A 20,626-nucleotide genomic window follows, 5' to 3' on the forward strand; every position below is an offset into this window, starting at 1 on the left:
TTGATATTCAAACATAAAATATTTAGGTCTGCATAGAAAATACCCAAGCAAGATGTAGTTTGTTACAGATACTATTCACCTTTTAATGTGTTGTGTTTGATAGCATAAAGTTGCATTAGGTCAACAACCATCACCAACCCTTGAGATAAACATATTTGTATTCTAGTGAATCTCTTGGGAACTGAGTCAAGTTTCCCAATAAATAAAGGTTCCTTCATTGTAAATACATCCCTTCAAAGAAATAATAAGTCTTCTCTCCTCTCACTACTACTTTCTCCTTCTTACTTTATAGTTTCATAAACAAATTCCGTTATCTTCACAACAATGTAATTGGACTTCCTAACCATCTGAAAACCAGTATCAAAATGGTTAAAGCAATAGTTTTTTCCTATTGCTTTGATGTATAAAACCTGACCTTACTGATCATTGTGTACCTTAGTAGCCCCTTAATTCATTAGAACAAATCAATTTATAGTTGACATACCTCTCAACAAGATCAGCTGGTACTATGGAGGTTTCAAGCCCATCCATTTCTTCCCAAGACACCTCAAAGCAATCGACTCCTTGAACTTTTCTTGGCTTGACAATTTGAGATAATGGACACTTTATTGGCATCTGTTCATGTTCAGATCTTAGAGATCATTTCCAGAAACACACTTGATAAAATGAAATATAGTAGTAGAATTTTTCATAGACAAATAATCACAAATATATTGAGAAAACAATAACTCTAATAGAAAAGTTTCAGATGAAATGCATCATTGCACGTGCAACAATTTGGAGAAGCTACTTTTTTTTTTTTTGAAAGGCAGTTCCCTGAGTAGCTATTCTGATCAAACATCCAAAAAATCACAACCATATCTCATCTAGTAACCAGAACAGCAACTATTTTGGGTTAGTTAACTGGGACAGGCAACAATTTGGAGAAGCAATAAAAAAGGTGGCATTATCATCTCTAAATGCAAGTCAGTTGAAGTTCTGCAGATGCTTCTATCATCATAAAAGGAACATTCTCAGGTAGACGTAAGGGTGTAACTGCAAAAATGGTCTTGATAATAAACTACTATACAGAAGCAAAGTTGGTTTGAGAGTCCATTGAGGTTGAAGCACAAAAAGTTATTTCTCATAACACTGAGCAGTCATTGCAGTATAATGAGCTACCTCATTTAGTGGAAGCTGAACTCCCAGTTGTGATGCAGTGGACCGCAAGTTGGCAAATCTCCGCAGTTCCCTTTCAGCAATCTTAGGAAGGATATACTCATCTGAGCCAACAAAGAACAGAGGATTTTCAGAGAAAAGCTTCTCATTGATTGTGCCAACATAATAGCGTACATAATTTTCTAACTAGTAGGAAAAATGGAACTATAGTTTATCAAAAAACAGACAGCTGAGTAACTGTAATTGGAATTATCCATGATAGATGTTGAACCAAAAGAAACAGGTCTGATAAATCTGTGTATTTGGTTCAGCAAAAACACCTGTTTTCTCAGGAGGCCAACCAAAAGTTTCAGAGCATATGTGCTGAAGCTGGCTGCGGCTATATGGATACAATGCAAGAATCCTGCAACAAATATCCTTCTTTTCAGACTTCTTGGTTCTTAACTAACATGTCATACTTATAATCAGCACAGTGTAATGAGGTAAAACTTAAACCAAAAAGGCAAAAGGGGAAGGAAAAAGAAAGAAGTATTGCTTTGAATAAATGTAATATCGAATAAGAATCTACCTTTGAACAGAGTTAGAGTCCGCTGAATGGCATTTTGGTCTCAGATATGCATCTAATACTTGCAACACCTGACTTTTCATTTGTGCAGGGTACTTGCTTCCTAATAATGAAAAAAGGAAAAATAGCACTTGTTAAACATAAATATGATTACTAAATACTATCCAGAAACTTTTTCCTTCTCTTTATTTCCTTCCCCCTCCCTAGTCCCTGGGACTCACCATCAGGATTTTTATGCTCTGCAGCATTTTCTTTACCATTGCATTTGTCATCTTCAGTCTGTTTCTTAGAACCTTTTTTCTTTTTTACCAAGGAAAATCCTTCTGATGCAATCCATTGAAGAACAGCTCTATCACCAATTGATTTAACAATCTGACAAGCTGACTCCTAAGAACGCAGAAGCATGTCATACGATAAGCATCAAGTTTAATCCGTTTCAGATCATATACATGTTAAATTGAGAGGAAAAAGAATGCCTTCCAGATAGAAGAATCAGAATTTCTAAGACTTACCCGACCAATCCCATAAACTCCTTCAGAGTAATCACCACCAAGAATAACAGCCAGTGCTATCTAGACACAACAATTTCCAAAAAACAAACCCCAACGAATACATCAGAAATTTAAACAATGAGTTGCAATGGCTGGGCTGTTCCAGACAAAGCAAGGTTTATGAAATTCTGAGACCATCAGATTTCATGGTAAAAATCAGAAAGATTCATAGTTTCTCCAGCAACATCATTTATCAGGACATAATAGTTGCCAGTTGATCATATCATTGTATTCTGAAGTGAGCTGAATAAAACCAAGAAACAGAAAACTCCCTCATGATAGATTGGAAGTGTTTTCCCTTAAGACCGATATGGTTTCACAATATCCTCCCCATTGTAATCAATAGTGATAGAAGCCAAAAAGGCAAAAGAATTACCAAGGAGTTCCTTCCAAGTCCGAGCTTTCTCTCAATATCATCCATTTCATAGCAAACTAGATACCCGCCATCCCCTAAATCTCACAAACTAAAAGTATAAGTACATCAAAATCAATTAAAATCCACTACTAATAGTCAAGGAAAGAACAGAGAAATATTGATCAATTCTCACCAAGGCACATATCTCTATACACCGTTCTTGCTCCAAAGAGGAAGGCATCAGAATCTGAAGTGAAACATCCATCCTGATAATGATATTATTAATGTATGGTACATTATGATGTAGCTCCAGTGAAAATTAACAATGATTCTTATGGTAATAAGTTCTTAAGAACAGAGTCTTGGGGTGAAATTTCGCTTCTGAATTTTGATTGATTGAATCTGCCAGCCAGGGTATTACTGTTCCGTATATGAGCCACTTCAAACCGGGCTTATTGCTATTGATTCGATGATCCCTATAAGATGTGGTCAGCGAGAATGCCGGTTTTCCCATGTTCATTTGGTAAAAAAATTGGAAAATATTTTCTCTAGGAAAACAAGTTCCTTAAAAATGAGGAAATGACTTTCATAATGGAAGTACGGATAACAAGTTCTACAAGTGGCATTCCACATTGATTGTGTCCTCCCCAATCTCTGACACACCTCATCTTCACCCCCACCCCGTAAATCCCATCACCTCCCATATTATTTGTCTATATTATATACAAATGCTTTTAGGATAAAACTTTTTGCTTACAAACTGAACACCCGAAAATGAGTAAAAAGATCCACTTTCCAAGATAACATGTTTCATGAAAAGAACACTTCCCCTTCACCAAACACACCTTAGACTTTTAGAACGACAATCATATCAGGAAAAATCTAACTAGCATAATGGATCAGGACTTCTACTCACACAGAATGATTCTGAGTTTAATAATGCGCATTGAGCTTCACCCTCCTCAATCCTGAAAAATTTTTCCAGCAGTCAATAGTAATTTTCTACACCTCAATAGTTATAAGCATTATATCACATGACTCATTAAAGTACGGTCAATTCACAATTCATTGCACGGTAATCAGATGGAATGACCTGGTTTTTGTAAACATTTTACTCTTCCACGTAAAGATACCTGAGCAAGTTAAGATGGAAAACTAACAAATGATAATATCACATAGAACACTTGGAGAAGAGTGAAAGTTTCTCAGAAAGTAGCTGAGTTCCTTTTATGAATTACATGAATATTTGCATTCTGACAGATCAATAGCATACGGAATACAAATGCATAGGTAAAGAGTTACCCATCTAAGCACGGAATTCCAAGTGCATTTCCAAGGACTTTAGCCTCTTTCATCATGCGCGAAAAGTCTGATCCTGTGTTTCTTCGTATTGATGAAGGTTTAATCGCCGCCTCATCTTGAGTGAGCTACATCATAAAAAAACTAGTGTGTAATGAGCAGCTTAAACTAGAATGCTTACCAATTGAAAAAGAGGCATGTTAAGACTCAGACTCAAGAGGTTTTGGACAAGGAGATAAGGAAAAATAGGAAGTAAATAAGTAATCCTACCACATTTCCAAGATTTAATCGCCTTCTATAGGTAGATGATTTGATGGCAGGAATGGCTCCATCTGGAAAAGGAAAAAAAGGAAGCCACTGAAATGTGTATCAACTATCATGTATTAACTACAGCATTTCCCAATATGCATATTCCAGACGTATTTAGATATGTAAAGAATTTAAATTTCTCTTGTCATAGGTTACTAAACTGTGTGAAGCAACAATACTAATCTGGAACCAAACTCAAATCTTAAAATTATCTAGAATACCACAATTAAGAATCTTCAAGTAAAACACCGTCAAACTAATTATGAATACAACAAGAAAAAGAGTAAAGTATACATTTTTAATTTTTTTTTTTTGTAAAACCCCATTATAAATCTTCTCAAAGAAAGAAACAAAATTACCAGTAACAAAGATAACGCTACAATTCAAAGCAATAAGAGCTCTAACGCGGTGAAATAGGCCCCTGAGATAAAGCTTCTCCTTCATCGCACAATGGGATTTGTTGACATTCTGAAGTTGAACAATCCAGCAAGATAGATCTATACATACCCTCTTGTTCCTATTTTCACACGAAATTAAGTAGAAGAAATGTAAATCCCAATTCCAAACAAGAGAAAAAGATGTAAAAGCCAAGTGGGAAGAGTCTTAACTGGAGATGATGAAGAGGAAGAGTTTTCTTGCAAGATTCCAAGATATCCCAAAGATTCTTTACACCCATTCCGGTACAGTTCTTGGCATCTGGGTTTCAGCAATTTCTAAGGAAAACGAACATGGTACAAGATTTATCGAAGGAGATGGCCGTTGTTTTTGAATTTTGATGTGTACCATTTCGACGACTACTACAATTTGGAGGGGTTGATTTTAACAGCTATTACTACTATGAGGGTATGAGCAACAACTGAGATAATTACAGAGTGTCAAAAACACATTTAAATTATTTATTTATATGAGTTTTATATCTAAACTATTACTTTTTAGTTTGAGAAACACACGGTTGTGTAGTGCTATTTTTTTTATATCAAAAAGCTCTGACACATCACATTCCACGTAGAAAATATTTTATCTAGATAAAAATTAATACTAATAAAAATTATAGATTACTATCCATATAAAAAAAATTAAATTATTTTTCTTATCTCACTCCACCACCTCCTCCACGTACCTCTCTCCCGCGACCATCCCATCCTTTTTCTTAAAGAATCATTTATAAAATACTTTTAAAATTTTCATATTTCATCATTTTCCCTCCCCTCCTTCCGATAGATATTGATACTTTCAGCGTTCGATTCTCAAATAAGCTTGGGCAAGGTCTAGTGGCTTATATCAATTTGAGATTTTTTGGTATTCCTCTAGGATATATGATTTGTTATGTCTCTAACCTTACTTAACCTTGGAGTCATGGTAAATAGATTCATTCTAAGAGTTACAAACATTATGCATATCAAAGTTTAATCTCACTTTGCATTTGTAAACATCTTCTATATCTCACAACTTTTTTTAACCTTAAAAAAACATTATCATTCGGTTGATAATTTATTTTTCTGGATCACTGAGGAGTATCACTGATCAAAGTTGTGTGGATTCTTCACTTTTATTGTCGTACCTATGTCGAATTCTTCAAAAATATTTTACTTTTGAAGAATCTAATACGCATTCATTGACATTTTTAAAGAGTTCAAAGCATCATAGTCACTATCTCAATTTGACTTGTCCATTAACAATAGCTTTAGTCATTGATGGACATGCACAACCGGGTGTGTTAGCAATAAGGTATGAGAGAGAAGTTTTAGATAGTAGCAAAAGTTATTTTTCAGGCTATAGTTTTTTTTCTTAAAAATATTATTTCGAAAAGTACATTTGAGAAGAAAAAAAATACACTTAAAATTACTTTTAAAAAGTTCGGACAAACATTTGTTGCTTAGAAGTATTTTTGAAATTTATTGATTGAACACATTATTTCTTACTGAAATTACTTTTTTTGAGAGTATAGTGAAGTGTCCCTTTTTTATTTTAGTTGAAATGCATCTCTTTTTATCCTTTTACTTGTCAATATTCACAAATTTCAACAGTTTCACTATTTAATTATTGTAAATCTTGTATTATTACTTCATACCGGATGACAAATAACATACTTTTAAAAATATTTCAAATATATTATATTTCTTGCACAAAAGAAACTAAATATACTTATTTTAATTCATTTCAATATCACAATCAAAATTTACAGATAGTCTGCCACCAAAATAGTTACTTCTCACATTATCGATGTCACCAATACCCCTTATTTTAATGATTTAAAGAATTTTACTCAACTAGGTTTTACAAAAATTCGTACATTCATTGATCTACTTGAGGATGAGTTGTAGATAAACTATACTTAGACTTGCTATTGGCATTTGAGCTCAACTAGTCGAGCTAGTAAGAAGAGAGATTATAATTGTAAAATCACTCACCAATACCTGCATTATACACACCAAATGTAAGGCAAATATAAGAATTCACTTATTTAGCTTCTTCTGGATCTACTTTGATAGAAAGCGCAGTGGTACATGGTGGATGAGCAAGACGAACAATACTTCAAAGAAGACCATCATGAAAGTTTGTTGACATGCTTTAATCAGTTGTAAAAAGAGCACGCGGTGTCATGTTTATTCAATGGAACATTGTCATTATAGGTCACGCTATTTCAAATAAAAAGTAACCATGAAATGCAGTTCAGAATCCAAATACAGAAGGCAAGGCGATCATCTTCCCCACAGCAAGCTACTATCGTTGCTTCACTAACAAAACTAGTAGTCTTTTGTTCCAAAGTTCTTGCACCATAGCTGAGAAGGAATGGGGCGGACTGGAAGATGTGGCCTTTGCTGCAAAATTGATAAACTTGTTATTGCATGAATATCAAATATCCCCCAACAGAAATACAGAGTAAACTTCCATACATCGCTGATCGGTGGAGAACAAGAAATGCAAGTAAAACAAGAGAGCAGGCTGTTAATAAAAGATAAAAAGGAAGATACTAAACATTATTTTAGAAAAGCAAAACACAAAGAAAGACACTAAAAGTTGTCACCAACTGCTAATTAGACACTTCAGACTTCTTGTAACAAGTTAGACTCCTCAATGGCGTAAGTGTGCTTTGGATACCGGTTCTAAACAACATGTGTGCAATCATTGCTGACATGTCAAATGAACCAATAAATTAACACGTTATTTTTTATAAAAAAAATTGTCATTTATAATTTTTTGAGATGCAATAATTTTTTTTTTAAAAAAAAAACACCACACAACCACCTCCTCAATTAGCTTCCCTAAAAAGTGAATGCAACCTTCCCCTAACCTCCAAGGCAGAAAAAATGGGATCTTCAATGACCTGAGAAGAAAATCTAACACCCTAGTTGGACAACCCCAAATACTTGCAGCTCCTCCTCAAAGTTTCATCCCAAAATTCCATTCACATTTCCTCTCCCCATAAATATATTTCCACCATTAGTCATACGACCTGACACCGCAGAGCCAAACTGAGTCTGAGACCATAACACTTTGGTTTAGAAACTGGCATTTCAAGCACCATGAGCTTGGGTCCGACAAATTTCCTGTTGAGTTCATTCAAGTTCTTGCCCACTTATGCTGAAAATAATTTTTTTGGCAAGTTTCTACTAACTCAAGGCAACATCAGCCACCATATTTTTACCAGTGTAACTCCTCCATTTTTTTAAAATGGTAACAAAGCTACTTCGCCTTTTTCTTATACTCTTCCACCTTTGAACCATAAACCACCACAATTGACAACACTGTAGAAGAATTTCCAGAAGCTCCATTTTGAAACCATCACCAAAACAACTCCCTCACTAAGAAATTTTTTGGGCAAGACCACAAGAAAAGGGGAGGTTCTCATCTTGTCAAACAGAAAACAAGGAAGGGAAGCCTAGGTATTCTGAACTTGAGGAAATAAAATCAAAGTCTTCTCATAAAATGGCTATGGAGATATCTAATGAAGATCACTTCCTGCGGAAGAAAGTAATCAAAAGGTAAACATAGAGAGGAGTGCTTCTGGAAAACAAAGGAGGTAACCACTGCTTATAGTGTTCGGGGTCATACCGTTGTTGGTTGGAGCTATGTATGGGGTAGTTATTTATGTATTACTAATCCATGTATTAGTTATTCCATCTTCTACTCCACATAAAACAATACATAAATTGACTCATTGACTTAAACATATCTTATTAATGTGAAATTGAAAAATGATGATTGATAACTGAACAGTATACATGGTTTGCTGAACTTTATACAAATCAATTAAAAGCTAATAAACATGATATTAGCTATTAATACATGAATAACTCTCTTCCTAACTAGCAACCAAACAACCCTTTAGTGTTTGGAAACCTATCAACGCTCTTTGGCAAATTTTTAGGATCAGCTACAGAATTGGAAATTGGCAAGACACGTCTATTTGGGAGGACAACTGGTTTGGCCTCTCAGGCTACTATTCTTTGATATCTACACTCTAAACCAGCAACAGAAGCCCAGCCTAATGAAGTATGGACTGCACAGGGGTGGAATATCAGTTTTAACTTTTAAGAGACCAATGAATGATTGGGAGATAGCTAGATTCACTGATTTTCAACACACTCAAGCAGTTCACAGTGGTGAACCGGAATCAAGATAAATTATGGTGGCTAGGGCATAACTCAGAAGCTTCTTCATAAAATCATCTGAACCATGCCAACGATCAAACTAAATTGTGGCCTCGGAAGCACATATGGAAGGTTAAAATCCCAGACAAGATGGCTTACTTTGGTTGGCTGGTATGGAGGAGGCATGTTTAACTTGCGAACCTTAAAAAGGAGGGGAACAAAACCTGTTCAATTTTGCATAAACAAATAGCTACATGTTTCTACATGTAAAGTGACTACACATTTATTGGGCCTCTTTCTGGTTATGACAGGTTTGAGTTGGATAATGCCAGAGAAAACTCTGGCACTGCTGTCAAGCTGGCAAAGTGGAGGATCATTAAATCAGAAAAGAAGATGGAGCATATCTTCATCTTGCATATGGTGGGTCAAATGTAGGGAGAGGATCTTAAGATGCTCCAAAAATAAGGGCAATTTAATTCAGAAAATAAATTGAATTGCATGATGTTGTTCCATTACTGGTGCAAACAGAATGTGTGTGTGTGTGTATTATAGAAGCGAATGTTGAGGAGCTTAGGGTCAGCCGGTCAATTGACCGATTTTCCCTTCTCCTCAACTTCTTCTATTTATATTTCATATTCTATCTGTTCTATTATATATATATATATATATATATATATATTAAGTACTAGAATCTTCGTAAGGATGAATAGAGGTTTTTTTGGTTTGTTTTATACCTCTTTTTTTACTACAGAACTCCACAATTTGAACAGTATTTTCTGCTATTAGTATTATAAAAATAAAAATATTTGCCATATCAAATTAGGGTTTCCAATTTGGGTAAACGAAAGGGTAAAAGGGGAAATTTAATTTCTTTTTAATAGCCGGAGATGGGTTCTAAATACACCCCTGCGCTGAAAAGTGAACACACCAATAGTGTATTGTCAGGTTAGATCAGGGTGTGCCCGGTCCATTATGCTAATGAGAATTAAGAAGTGTCCAACTAGTCACGAGGATAATAAACAACTGGAAGATGATGATAACTCTAAGTGTCTATCTATGTATTTGGCCTTCTAGAAAATATCCATTATTCTTTGGGATGGAAGAGCAACCATTTACATGACAAAACTGACTCAGTATCAGCGTTGAACAGAGGCTTCAAACTTGCAGACAACATAACATTGGTCAGGCAAAATCTTCTTTGCTTGCACCAATGATCCAAATACTTCAGTTTCTTTTACTTATACACTATTACTCTTTAAAAATGCTTAAGGTGAACTTGTTTGACAGCAATAAGTACAGAATTTGTAGCATCTAACTAAAAGTATCAAATAAGCAGGCTGAACGTTTGATCAACAAACTAAGGACAAGACGATAACATTAGAAGGAAAACAAAAGGCAACACATGTAGAACAGGAATAAAGGAGGCATTCTAGTGAACACACACCCCTTCCCTCACAATTTTGCCTAGCATAATCAATGATTCCCCATTTAAGATAACCAATCTGCAGAGTGGGAGGTTACAGTGCGAGCGACCATTTCTAAAATCTGTATGTTCAGAGAATCACTAGATTATCTTTGATTCCTTTCTGTTAACTAAGAAAACACCAAGAACCATGACATATGGATTGAAACTCGGTGGATAATGGGCTTGCCCATTACACTTCTCTACTTAAATACCAAACTTTTGCCTGTGTCGGGACTCAAAGGAGCATTACAAGAGTATCCAAAAAGTGCACACTTTTCACACTTCTCAGCTATTTCTAAAGGCATTTCTCTTTCTTTTGCAGATAAACCTAATGATAGGGGAAGGGGGTTTCAGAGTTGAAATAGGTACCCTACTTAGTCACTGGTATGGCACCAAATTATACAGAGCTGGTATTAGGATGACCAGAAAAGGTAAAACAAAGGTGCTTCCCATCTGTAGTTTGATTGATCTGTCAGAAAACACTGGGTTTAATATATCCCTCAAAGGTTGAGCATTCAACCTGTGATGGTCTTGTCCATGCATTCATATTTCCTCACATCACCTGACCATCCAACACTGTTCCCTATAACGGTATTGCAAATCCTCCAATGAATCTTCATCATCCCACGTTTCCACATGACTATAAGAACTTCATTTTGGTTTATATACCAATTTCATCGAGCCAGTAGAGCAAAGCATAAAATATAGAACTTTGATTTCTTCCCTAAAAAAACTAAAGCTAAAAGTTGAGATGAGATTGTGTTTTACCTCACGAGACCAAGCAGAAATAGGTGATTCAATTACATCTAATAAAATTAATGAATTTTAACATAAATCAATACACACGGAAAGCTGAAGTCAACAAGATCAGATATTTTACCAAAATTACAGCAAACTATTCCATTTCCAACCACCTATCAATACATTTCAGATCAGACTGGAGAACAGGGAGGGATGGAGGTACTGACCTCGAGCTCGGCAGATTTCAAGGCGACAGGAATGCAAACGAGTACGATTCCGGCGAGGGCAATTGCGGTATTGCGCTTCCAATGTACGGGCCTACAGTACGGCCCACCACTCATACTCCAGACCTTAGTCCTGAAATCTCCACCATGAGAGTGGTCTCCTCCGCCGGCCATTTTTCCGTCTACCGCTGATGAGAAGCAAAGAGTTTTCAGATGAAAAGATCAAAGATCAATTGGGCGTTCCACAACTCACTTCGAAGAATTCGTATTATCATATAGCCCTAAGACCCGTCCTCTTGTATTGAGCCGGAAAGAGCCGCTTCGGACCCGACCCGACCCGACTGTAATGGTTCAAGATTTTTCTCTTTTTAACACTATAATATATCGTATTGAATTATATTGTATTATCTTGTATTTAATGGATATAACTTTTGGATGGTTTGAATAATTTTACAAAATGTCATACATTCGAAATTTGAGTGGAAGTCATAAAAAAGAAATTTTTCTCTTTGCACCTTCGATTAAGAGGAAGGAAAAATTGTGTGGTAAACTTACGAGAAAACTAGGTTATAAAATAGGTTACTATGAAAAGGTAAGATAAAAGATAAAATAAGATTATTAAACAATAAATAAAAAAGAGACAGAATAATAAGTTTACGACGCAATCATATCAAATCGATTTTTTATTTAATCATTACATAATAATATATTTAAACAATACATTACAATAGATTTTAAGTAATAATCAAAATAGACATTATATTCAAACTAACACCCTAGTTGGACGATTGTTACTTGTTGTCTTTAAACCATCATTATGTTGTATTATTAGTTTAAATATAATTTTATTTTAATTGTTACTTAAATAATAATATATCGTATCATTTAAATCCATCGTTAGATAATGAAGAAAAGATTCATTTTACGTTATAATCAAAATGATGTAATTGCATTGTTACGTAGATATTTTCTTCTCATTTTTTGTATTTATTTATTGTTAATAAATACAAAAAGTGGAAATGTGTATAATTATACAAGAACTATCTCCGTATATTTTTTTTTTCAATTATCAAAAAGGGTAAAGTGACACAATTAATCTCTTTATAACATTTATCACTATATAGATTTTTTTTAGAATCAATATTTTATCTTATATTTTAATTTTCGATATTAATATTTTATTTATAAAATTAATAGAACGATATTTATTATAGCAATACACTCTTTGAAAAAATACTTAAATGTTATGTAATAATGTTTGATTTTTAGCATGAAATTAATGCACCAAAAATGTGTAATTGCACATAAGTGAAAAGATATGAATAATTATGATATTGACATATAAGTGAAAATTGTAGTAGTTTGTACAGTGTTATAGAAATGATATAAATAGTCTCTTAACTAGAGGAGTAGCTCTAAGATGACCCCTTAACTATACACATAACAGATTTAGTTCTTTAATTATTCAAAAACTTATCAACTTTGATCCCTTTTACTATACATTTACCGATTTTACTCCCTTAACTATAAACTTACCGATTTTAATCCTTCAAGTATTCAAAACTTATTAAGTTTGGTCTTTGTCTATTTTTAAATACAAATAGCTTAGATTTATATTAACGAAAATCTTCGTAAAATTAAATCTTTAATCCATTTTAAAGTTGTTTCTCTATCTTTACCCTCTTTTCTTCAAACTACTTTTACAAAATGAACAATAACGTCAACGATTCAAAATAAAATTAATGAAGAAAGAAAACATAAGTTCTAATTTTATTCAATGAGGATAAATTAAGCATATGCCAATGACTTGAATGTGCTAATTAGTGCGAAATTTATGTAATTTACTCAAATTTCTTTACGTAAAATAAAATGAATAGAATAATATAATTGATTAATTTTTTTAAAAAAATATTACAAACCTATTATTTTATAAAATTCAATTTCTGAAAAATTAAACAAATTTCATTTAATGAAGTCGTCGGAGTATAAACTTTAAATTTAACGGGTAATATATATTTTTTTATAATAAAGTTTAGCATATTCACGTCATTAGCAACAATAATATTTTTCATTTTATCCTCTATTGAATAAAATCATGATTTATATATTTTTTCATCATGAATTTATTTTAAATTGTTGAGGTTTAGGTTTTTTCGCACAAGGTTAATTTAAGAAAAAGTAGCGGGGAGAGAGAAACAATAGAAAAAAAATTGCTAAAGGATTTAATTTCTCGAGGTATGAATTCCGTTATTATAAACCTAAGATATTTGTGCTAAAAAAATGGACAAATATCAAACCTGATAACTTTTTGAATACGTAAAGGACTATAATAAGTAAGTTTATAGTTAAGGGGCTAGAACTGATAAGTGTATAATTAATGGACTAAACCTGATAAATTTTTGAATAGTTAAACGACTAAATCTGTTAAGTGTAATAGTAAGGGACCATTTCAGACATACTCCTACAGTTAAAAGACTTTTTATGTGATTTTCTCTACAATGTTACATAATTATTTGTATGAATACCAAATGAGTGATGAAGTATTTATAATTTATAAGCATGAAAATATAGTGACAGATGATATTGACCAACAAATGACTCAAAATAATAATGTTGGTTTTTCTTTACCGTCATATGATCAAGAAGTACAAGTTCAACATGAAGAGATCGTTCGTACTATGCAGACTATAATTTATATTCAATTTTTTAAATTGAATTAAAATTTGATCAATTAACGTTAGATGAAACAGTTACTTAAGTGGAGAATAAATAACTTTGTAATAATTTATTATGCGATTTTATAATTTTTTTATTTATTTGGTAAAATTAAATTAACAATTAGGGCTATTTTAATAGTTTTAACAACTTATGAAATTCTTAAATTTAAGAGAAAATATACAATACAAAAATTTTCATATCGCACGTCCAAACAAAATTTCAGTTTCATCTCATAATTTCGTATTATTATCGTATTATAATAACCCTGCGTGGGGTTATTATCGTCATTTTGTATTTTTCCTCGTATCCGAATCTCACTCCTCATCACAGCTACACTATCATCCCGCATTTTTCACCCAATTTTCTTTTGCGCACACTCTCAAGTGAAACAACGATCCAACAATTTACCTATGTTCTAAATTAAGGCATGTACCAAATCTCTCTCTCTCTTTTCCTCCGTTCTTTAAAGGTTGTTTTTTCGGATTAATTTTTGATTCAAAGCTGGATCTTGATTCCAAAACTTGTTCTGGGTATGTTTGTACACCTTATGAAGCTTTTTTTTGTCTTATTTTTTGGCATCTTCTGGAGCTTAATCGTAGAAAGATTTGATTTTTTTGATCATACAGGTCTGAATTTGTGCTTGTGTGAATTTTTGTTTCTTTGTTTTTCTGCATTTCAATTATTAGTGTGGTATGATCAAATGGGGGAATTTTTTGTTCTTAAAGTTCAAATCTTTGTAGCAGTTGGTTTCAATTTACTTGTGATAACCTATCATTTTGTTATCGTAATGATTCTTTTGGAAAATTATAACATTTTTTTTACTTGTGTGTGTTAAATGCAAATGTTGCGTTGGTTATTTCGTCTTTTTTTTTTTTTTTTAAAAAAGAAGAGAAAATAGGGTTTTGGGGCATCTTACCTATATACTCTGTAGATGCATGTTAGTAGTTTGAGAGATTGATGGGAAATATTTTTTATTTATTTTTGGATGAAATCGAGGCTCACGTTGTCCTATGTGATAAAAATGTGTCACCGAGCCTTAAAAGGTAAGTTCTATAGGATAGTAGTTGGACCAATTATGTTGTAAGAGGTTAGGGGTTGCCTGTCAAGAACTCTCGCGTTTAGAAGATGAAGATAGCAGAATGAGGAGGATTAAAATATAGATGGATATGGATATGTGGGCATACTAGGAGAGACAAAATTAAGAATAAAGATATACAAGGCATGGTGGGTTGGGCAAGTTGCACGAAGCGAGACTGAGATGATTCATGCATGTGATGAGGAGCATAAATACCCTAGTGTGTGAAAGGTTGACAGTGATAGGTCTAAGAAGAAGTAGAGGTAGACTGAAAAAGAATGGGAAGAGGTTTATTAGATAAGATATTAAACATCTTTAGCTCACTGATGTCTGGTCAATAAAGGCATGGAATTCTTTGTTTTTATAAAAAAAAGTAGAAAATGGATTTGTCTGAACCAATACACGCTACTCATCTGTATAAAACCAATTGGTGTAGGCCATAGACAGAGAGGATGAAAGAAAGCCATAAGAACACACACACCGAAGCTAAAGGGGCCTCTCTATTTAACAAGTTTCTGTTGAAGCTTTTCACTAACTAGAATTCCTAGACCTTTTCTTCTTATTGATATTCATTGCCAGGCTGACAGAGAATCTTCTGTTTAATTGTTTCCTTCTTGATGCTTCAATTTATTGCTGATCCCTTTGCTACTACAAAGGCTTCCAAATCCCTGAGGATTTGTTTCTGAATTCAGCTGGATACCAGCACAAAATCAGTCCCTGATATACTGCATCTTTGCTTTCCGTTATAGGTGTGCGATCTACTCTGTTGACCTAAATTAAAAACCTAATGTTCAAAGTATCCTTGTCGGGACATACGCTTGCAATTGAAGCCATTTCGTAAAGGATTTTCTTTTTTCTGACAACTGCAAGATTCCCGATGGCCATTAACACACGGCTTTGAATCCAGTGGATAAAGAACCCGATCCTCTATCCTTCTCCACATAAATACAAGTGTTTTTTTTCTGCAACATGCTTCTAGCCTATGATGTGCGCCTAACCCATATATACTTGCTATGCTCTTATCACTAGACCAAAGTCCCGGAGGACAGTGCAGAAAGGCAGTCTTAAGTGTTCACATTGATGATTAGGCTGTGGAGCAATTTCTATTTTCTTTGACTTGATTTTAATTACCCATCCTTCCCTTCAATCCTATAAGTATGGCTGATTGGGAACATAAGGTGTGATAACTTAATATCTTTGATCAAAGACTCAATACAATCTTGTAGCTGACATCGATTTGAGCTGTAGCAGCAGGGACTAAGTTAGAGATTTTGTCTCTGAGCTGGTAATTTCTTGAGTAATGTTGGTGTTCCATAATTAATTGTTTATACTTAAATTGATGCTTCGCTCTTTGAGGAACATGTTGTATGGTGACTGGTGAGAACTCTAGTTTGTTTATGAGAAGACGACAAGAACCAAACTGAAGTCCCATTTCATTTAAGTTCTGTTCCTGTCCATTCTTTAAGCTCCTTCTGGGATGAATATTCTGCATCCTGGATAATTTTTTGGAGGTGGCCAGCATAGCCCTTAATCCTGAGGAATATGAATTACCAATTTTCAAAAAAGAAAGAAAGAATATTCTGCATCCTGAAATATTTGTACTCCCTATGTTCCAATTTATGCAACTTTTTTCCCATTTTAGGGCTTCCCAAAATGTTTGGACCCTTTCTATTTTTATAAATTTATCACAGTTTTTAAGTATTTAAGATCTATTAAATTATTCCCTCCTAAACTTTGATGTGATATCACTTTTCAACCACTAAATAGTTCTAAATGTATCATAGGAATGTCTTAAATATCATGCTCAGTCAAACATCTTCACAAAAAATGAGAAACGAAGGGAATACTCAAGAACAATAAGGGAATATTAATTGATTATAAAAGTTTGATACTTGTCCTCAGAGACTAAGCAAAATGTTCCTAGTTCTTTAGGTCCTCTCACTTTTTATTTTAAGCATGTTTTTTGTGCTTTTAGGTGCTAAGTTTAAATCTAAAAGTACTTGTGTTTTTCAGATTTTTTGAAGAGGATTCAAGATCCATCAGTTTTACTTGCTAGTTTAGCTTATTTAGAATTTAGTCATATGCAGATGCCCCTACCAACTATCCTTGGTTCTGTTGTTGAAGACTTGATATCAACACTCTATTTTTCCCAATTTATATGACACTTCATTTCGGGACATTACAAATTGTTTAATACCATTTCTCTTATTATTTCCTTTACTATGAGGATAAACTAGTACTACGTTGATCGTTATTTAACACAACACTCTTTTATTCAGGTCTGAGATTATCAAAGTTGAGTTCACGTAGACCGTTCATATGTCTAGACTCAGTTTCCACGTCAATGGTGTGATAGTCTGATAGACAAAGACATAACACATAAGTTTAAATCATATAGTTGAAATGGAGGAGTATTATGCGATAAGGGATACATACCAGAGTGAAAGAAAGGTTTTGTAAGGCAGTTGTGAGATCTATGATGGTGTATGGCGTGAGTGCAGGGTATCTGAGGTCGACATATCGAAAAAATGAGTGTTGTAAAAATGTGAATGGTAGGATGCTGTGTGGTCATACAAAGCTAGACAAAATAAGTGATGATTATTGAGAAGGTATAAGTAGCACATGTAGAAGCTAAAAGGAAAGATGTCCCTGAATTATAGTTTGGAAATGTGTACGTTAGAAGTTCAAATGGACCGTGTATGACACCATGATGGTTGAATGTTATCCAATCACATGGACAAAGATGTAATAAAGGACCTATAATTTCTCGATATTCTTGTGAAAATAGCATATAACAAAATATAAATGAAGCACAAGAACCATGGTAATTTCAATGACTATGATTAAGGTTTATTTTGTTGCTACACTTATATTAAGTATGTTGTTTGCCAGGAGTCTTTTTAGTTCATTACTGTAGTATTGGAAAGGAACTGCTCCAAATGGAGCTGAATATATATTGAGTGTTCATATATACTGACCTCAACTAGATTAGGTTTGAAGCATAGTTGTTGTGATGTACACTCCAACTCAACTTTAAACAAGTCAGGGCCAGCTATATAGATCCTTAATGTCATATCACTCCATATAAGCTGTTGTAAAATAGTATTGAAAATTTGAACCCGGGTAGAGCGGAATGGTTACAAAGGAACCATACATTTGAGATTAAGGCATACTTATTGTTGTACCTTACGAGTATTGTTTAGATGTCTTTGAAAAGTTTTAGGAATTCATTTTTACGAATTGTAGTCAAATTTTTAATGTGCTGTTTTTTCCTTTCACCTAACTCTTATAACTACTGCTACTTTATTATCTTTTAACTACTCTTTTCTAGATACACAAATTTTTTTAATTTTGTTATTTTCGTTCCTATTCACGAAAAATAGAAGGGATGGAGTATTAAGTTTTTGCATTCACCTTCTATTTTATTCCTGGAAATGATGTATCTTTTTCAGCAGACACTTGTCTCATTCTTCAGTTACTTGTCTTGTTCTTCAAAACATATAACAAGTCTTCTGCTTTTCTATCCTAATGCTAGGGACATTGAACTTCCTTCTTTAGGGAATATTATGTGCAAATCAATGTTTTTGTATCATTTTGCCTTTGGTGATGACTATTTTTGTCCAAATTGTCATACTTCCGTCAGCTATGGCAGCGCGAACTTAGTTCTCTGTCGTTTTCTATAACCAATTTAAGTTCCAGGTCAGGTTTTCCTAGTTCTTCACTTTTGGGAATCCCAGTACTCAGATGTATATGTACATTCTTCTATGCTTCTTCGTATTGCAAGGCTTAACTTTTTTGCTTCATGGTCTGAGTATATTAATAAAAAACAGAATGACAATTAGCAACATTGATTTGATGTAAGAGTTCAAATATTCTTTTATGGATCTAGAGATGACAATTAGCAACATTAATTTGATGTAAGAGTTCAAATATTCTTTTATGGATCTAGAGAAATAATAACCTTTCTTGTTTCTACAGGAGCTTTTATTCCCAAACATTTAGGAGATTGAAGATTTCTTGATGGAAGAAGGAGATTCTTCTGTAAGGAGATGGGAGGACCTCGATATTGATATCTTGGTGAAGATACTCCAGTCTTTTGACCTTTTTGAGTTGACTTCTGGACTTGCTCATGTTTGTAGTGCGTGGCGATTGGCTTGTACTGATCAACTTCTTTGGATGACGCTGGACTTGTCGATATTAAAATCAAATTATATCAAAATCCCATTAGAGCCATATGTATATGTGGACTGTCAGTCGGATAAAACATTGACCAGCCTCCTGAAGATTTGTTTGAACCTCAGTAGAGGAAACATACGAACATTAATCTTCCATTACAATTTGTATGTCAGCGACGATCAGTTGACTTATACTGCCGAGAGGTATTCCCCCAATAAATCTTCATCTTTCTATGGTACTATAACTTAAATCAAGAAACCGACAGCTAGCCATCATTCCAGAGTTCAGGGATCTGATATCTCAGATGCCCTACGATCTTCCATTGTTCTAATTTAGGTGAAGCAAAGTTTACTGTGAGAACAAAGAAGACAGCTAATCAAATCTCCTTCTTTTCAGGTGTCCACGTCTAAAACGTCTCGTTATGCCTGCTTGGAACAGAATAAAAAAGACAGGAATATGCAGGGCTATTCATATGTGGGAAGATCTTGAATCACTGACGATGCCTAGTATAGCAAATCCTCCGTATGTCATGGAGGAAATTGCAAGGAGTTGCAAAAATTTTGCTGAGCTCAAGATAATGGGGCCCTGTGATATGCTCTTTGCATCTACACTGGTATCATTTCTTCCAAACTTGAAAGTGTTGAGTGTGAGGTGCACATTGTTATCTAAAAGTGCCTTGGTTACTATCTTGGACGGGTTAAAAAAGTTGGAAGTGCTCAACATCTCTCATTGCGTAATTACTGAAGACCCTCCACCTGCACCAAAGAAAATTCTGACCAAACTTGATCATTCAATTGTCGAAAAAGCATCTAGGTTACACAAATTCCTAACCTGCATGAGTGACTCATGCATCATGTGTCAGCGCTGTCGAAATGATGAAGGGCTGATGAGGTGGTATAAGTATGAAGAACTCTGGAAAGTGGATGAGGTGAGATCTCTTGCAATTTGACAACTTTAAGAATGTGTTGCTGCTTCATTAGTTAAGGTCCAGTAATATATGTAAACTTTGTGTATATGAAACATAATAAAACCTTGTCATCTTGAATGGATGTGGATCAGCGTCCAGTTTGCCAGCAGCAAGTATTATCCTTTTGGTGGCAAAAGGGAGAGTAGCTTTGTAGCACAGGGAGAAATATAAACAAATCTTCCATGTAGCTTAGTGCTATTTCTGTGTTGTAATTTTGAAAGTTTTTAGTCTATTCTCTTTGACAGACTTGTATCCATTTACATATGTATTCTCAAGCATTTTAAGCTCACTTTTCAATCACTGTTTTGGGAGTTCCATATTTAAATTATTGGGCATTCACAGAACCCCTCTTAATTACCATAAACTCATAATGAGAGGAATATTATATGCTACGTGAACATCACTGTTTAAAAGCTCCTCCATAGGAC

At 34.0% G+C, this 20,626-nt stretch overlaps 3 protein-coding genes across 6 annotated transcripts in view; 1 reads left to right on the forward strand and 2 right to left on the reverse strand.

The window, feature by feature from the left end:
* The window catches only part of LOC101248457 (single-strand DNA endonuclease 1), a 6,318-nt gene extending 1,212 nt beyond the window's left edge, over positions 1 to 5,106 (reverse strand). The window contains exons 1-13 of the mRNA XM_004234338.5: positions 4,846 to 5,106; positions 4,597 to 4,754; positions 4,199 to 4,260; positions 3,932 to 4,056; positions 3,546 to 3,597; positions 2,823 to 2,895; positions 2,651 to 2,724; positions 2,236 to 2,295; positions 1,945 to 2,110; positions 1,727 to 1,826; positions 1,479 to 1,561; positions 1,162 to 1,262; positions 485 to 615 (exon numbers count right to left, since the gene is read on the reverse strand). Of these exons, the coding sequence (XP_004234386.2) occupies positions 485 to 615; positions 1,162 to 1,262; positions 1,479 to 1,561; positions 1,727 to 1,826; positions 1,945 to 2,110; positions 2,236 to 2,295; positions 2,651 to 2,724; positions 2,823 to 2,895; positions 3,546 to 3,597; positions 3,932 to 4,056; positions 4,199 to 4,260; positions 4,597 to 4,754; positions 4,846 to 4,913 (1,253 nt within the window). The 5' untranslated portion in view covers positions 4,914 to 5,106. The remainder of the gene's footprint in view (positions 1 to 484; positions 616 to 1,161; positions 1,263 to 1,478; positions 1,562 to 1,726; positions 1,827 to 1,944; positions 2,111 to 2,235; positions 2,296 to 2,650; positions 2,725 to 2,822; positions 2,896 to 3,545; positions 3,598 to 3,931; positions 4,057 to 4,198; positions 4,261 to 4,596; positions 4,755 to 4,845) is intronic.
* A 1,679-nt stretch (positions 5,107 to 6,785) lies between these two features.
* On the reverse strand, positions 6,786 to 11,650 carry LOC101248174 (uncharacterized). Its single transcript, XM_004234337.4, has 2 exons — positions 11,266 to 11,650; positions 6,786 to 7,059 (listed from the first exon to the last, which is right to left on the reverse strand). Exons 1-2 carry the CDS (start codon positions 11,434 to 11,436, stop codon positions 6,985 to 6,987), a joined length of 246 nt encoding a protein of 81 aa, XP_004234385.1. The 5' UTR covers positions 11,437 to 11,650; the 3' UTR covers positions 6,786 to 6,984.
* A 2,621-nt stretch (positions 11,651 to 14,271) lies between these two features.
* Positions 14,272 to 20,501, forward strand: LOC101247698 (F-box/LRR-repeat protein At3g48880). 4 transcript variants are annotated; one of them, XM_069294820.1, is made up of 4 exons: positions 14,272 to 14,405; positions 15,805 to 16,340; positions 19,034 to 19,434; positions 19,628 to 20,498. In XM_069294820.1, the coding sequence occupies exons 3-4, from the start codon at positions 19,076 to 19,078 to the stop codon at positions 20,178 to 20,180; spliced, it is 912 nt and encodes a 303-aa protein (XP_069150921.1). In that variant the 5' UTR covers positions 14,272 to 14,405; positions 15,805 to 16,340; positions 19,034 to 19,075; the 3' UTR covers positions 20,181 to 20,498. The 4 variants fall into 4 exon arrangements, with proteins under 4 accessions (XP_069150921.1, XP_069150920.1, NP_001334303.1 ...); XM_069294819.1 differs by having other exon boundaries at positions 14,304 to 14,510; NM_001347374.1 differs by lacking the exon at positions 15,805 to 16,340 and having other exon boundaries at positions 14,334 to 14,405; positions 19,628 to 20,501.
* Positions 20,502 to 20,626: the final 125 nt, after the last annotated feature.

The sequence above is a fragment of the Solanum lycopersicum genome, chromosome 3 (assembly GCF_036512215.1).
Source record: "Solanum lycopersicum chromosome 3, SLM_r2.1".
Lineage (NCBI taxonomy): Eukaryota > Viridiplantae > Streptophyta > Magnoliopsida > Solanales > Solanaceae > Solanum > Solanum lycopersicum.

Excerpts from the sequence above, each read along its gene's own strand:
- LOC101248174 (XM_004234337.4), bottom strand. The coding sequence starts at position 11,436 with ATGGCCGGCGGAGGAGACCACTCTCATGGTGGAGATTTCAGGACTAAG. Across the intron at positions 7,060-11,265 it reads TGAAATCTGCCGAGCTCGAG|CAAAGGCCACATCTTCCAGT; the intron begins GTCAGTACCTCC and ends TCAATTTTGCAG.
- LOC101247698 (XM_069294820.1), top strand. The coding sequence starts at position 19,076 with ATGGAAGAAGGAGATTCTTCTGTAAGGAGATGGGAGGACCTCGATATT. Across the intron at positions 19,435-19,627 it reads TTGACTTATACTGCCGAGAG|GTGTCCACGTCTAAAACGTC; the intron begins GTATTCCCCCAA and ends CCTTCTTTTCAG.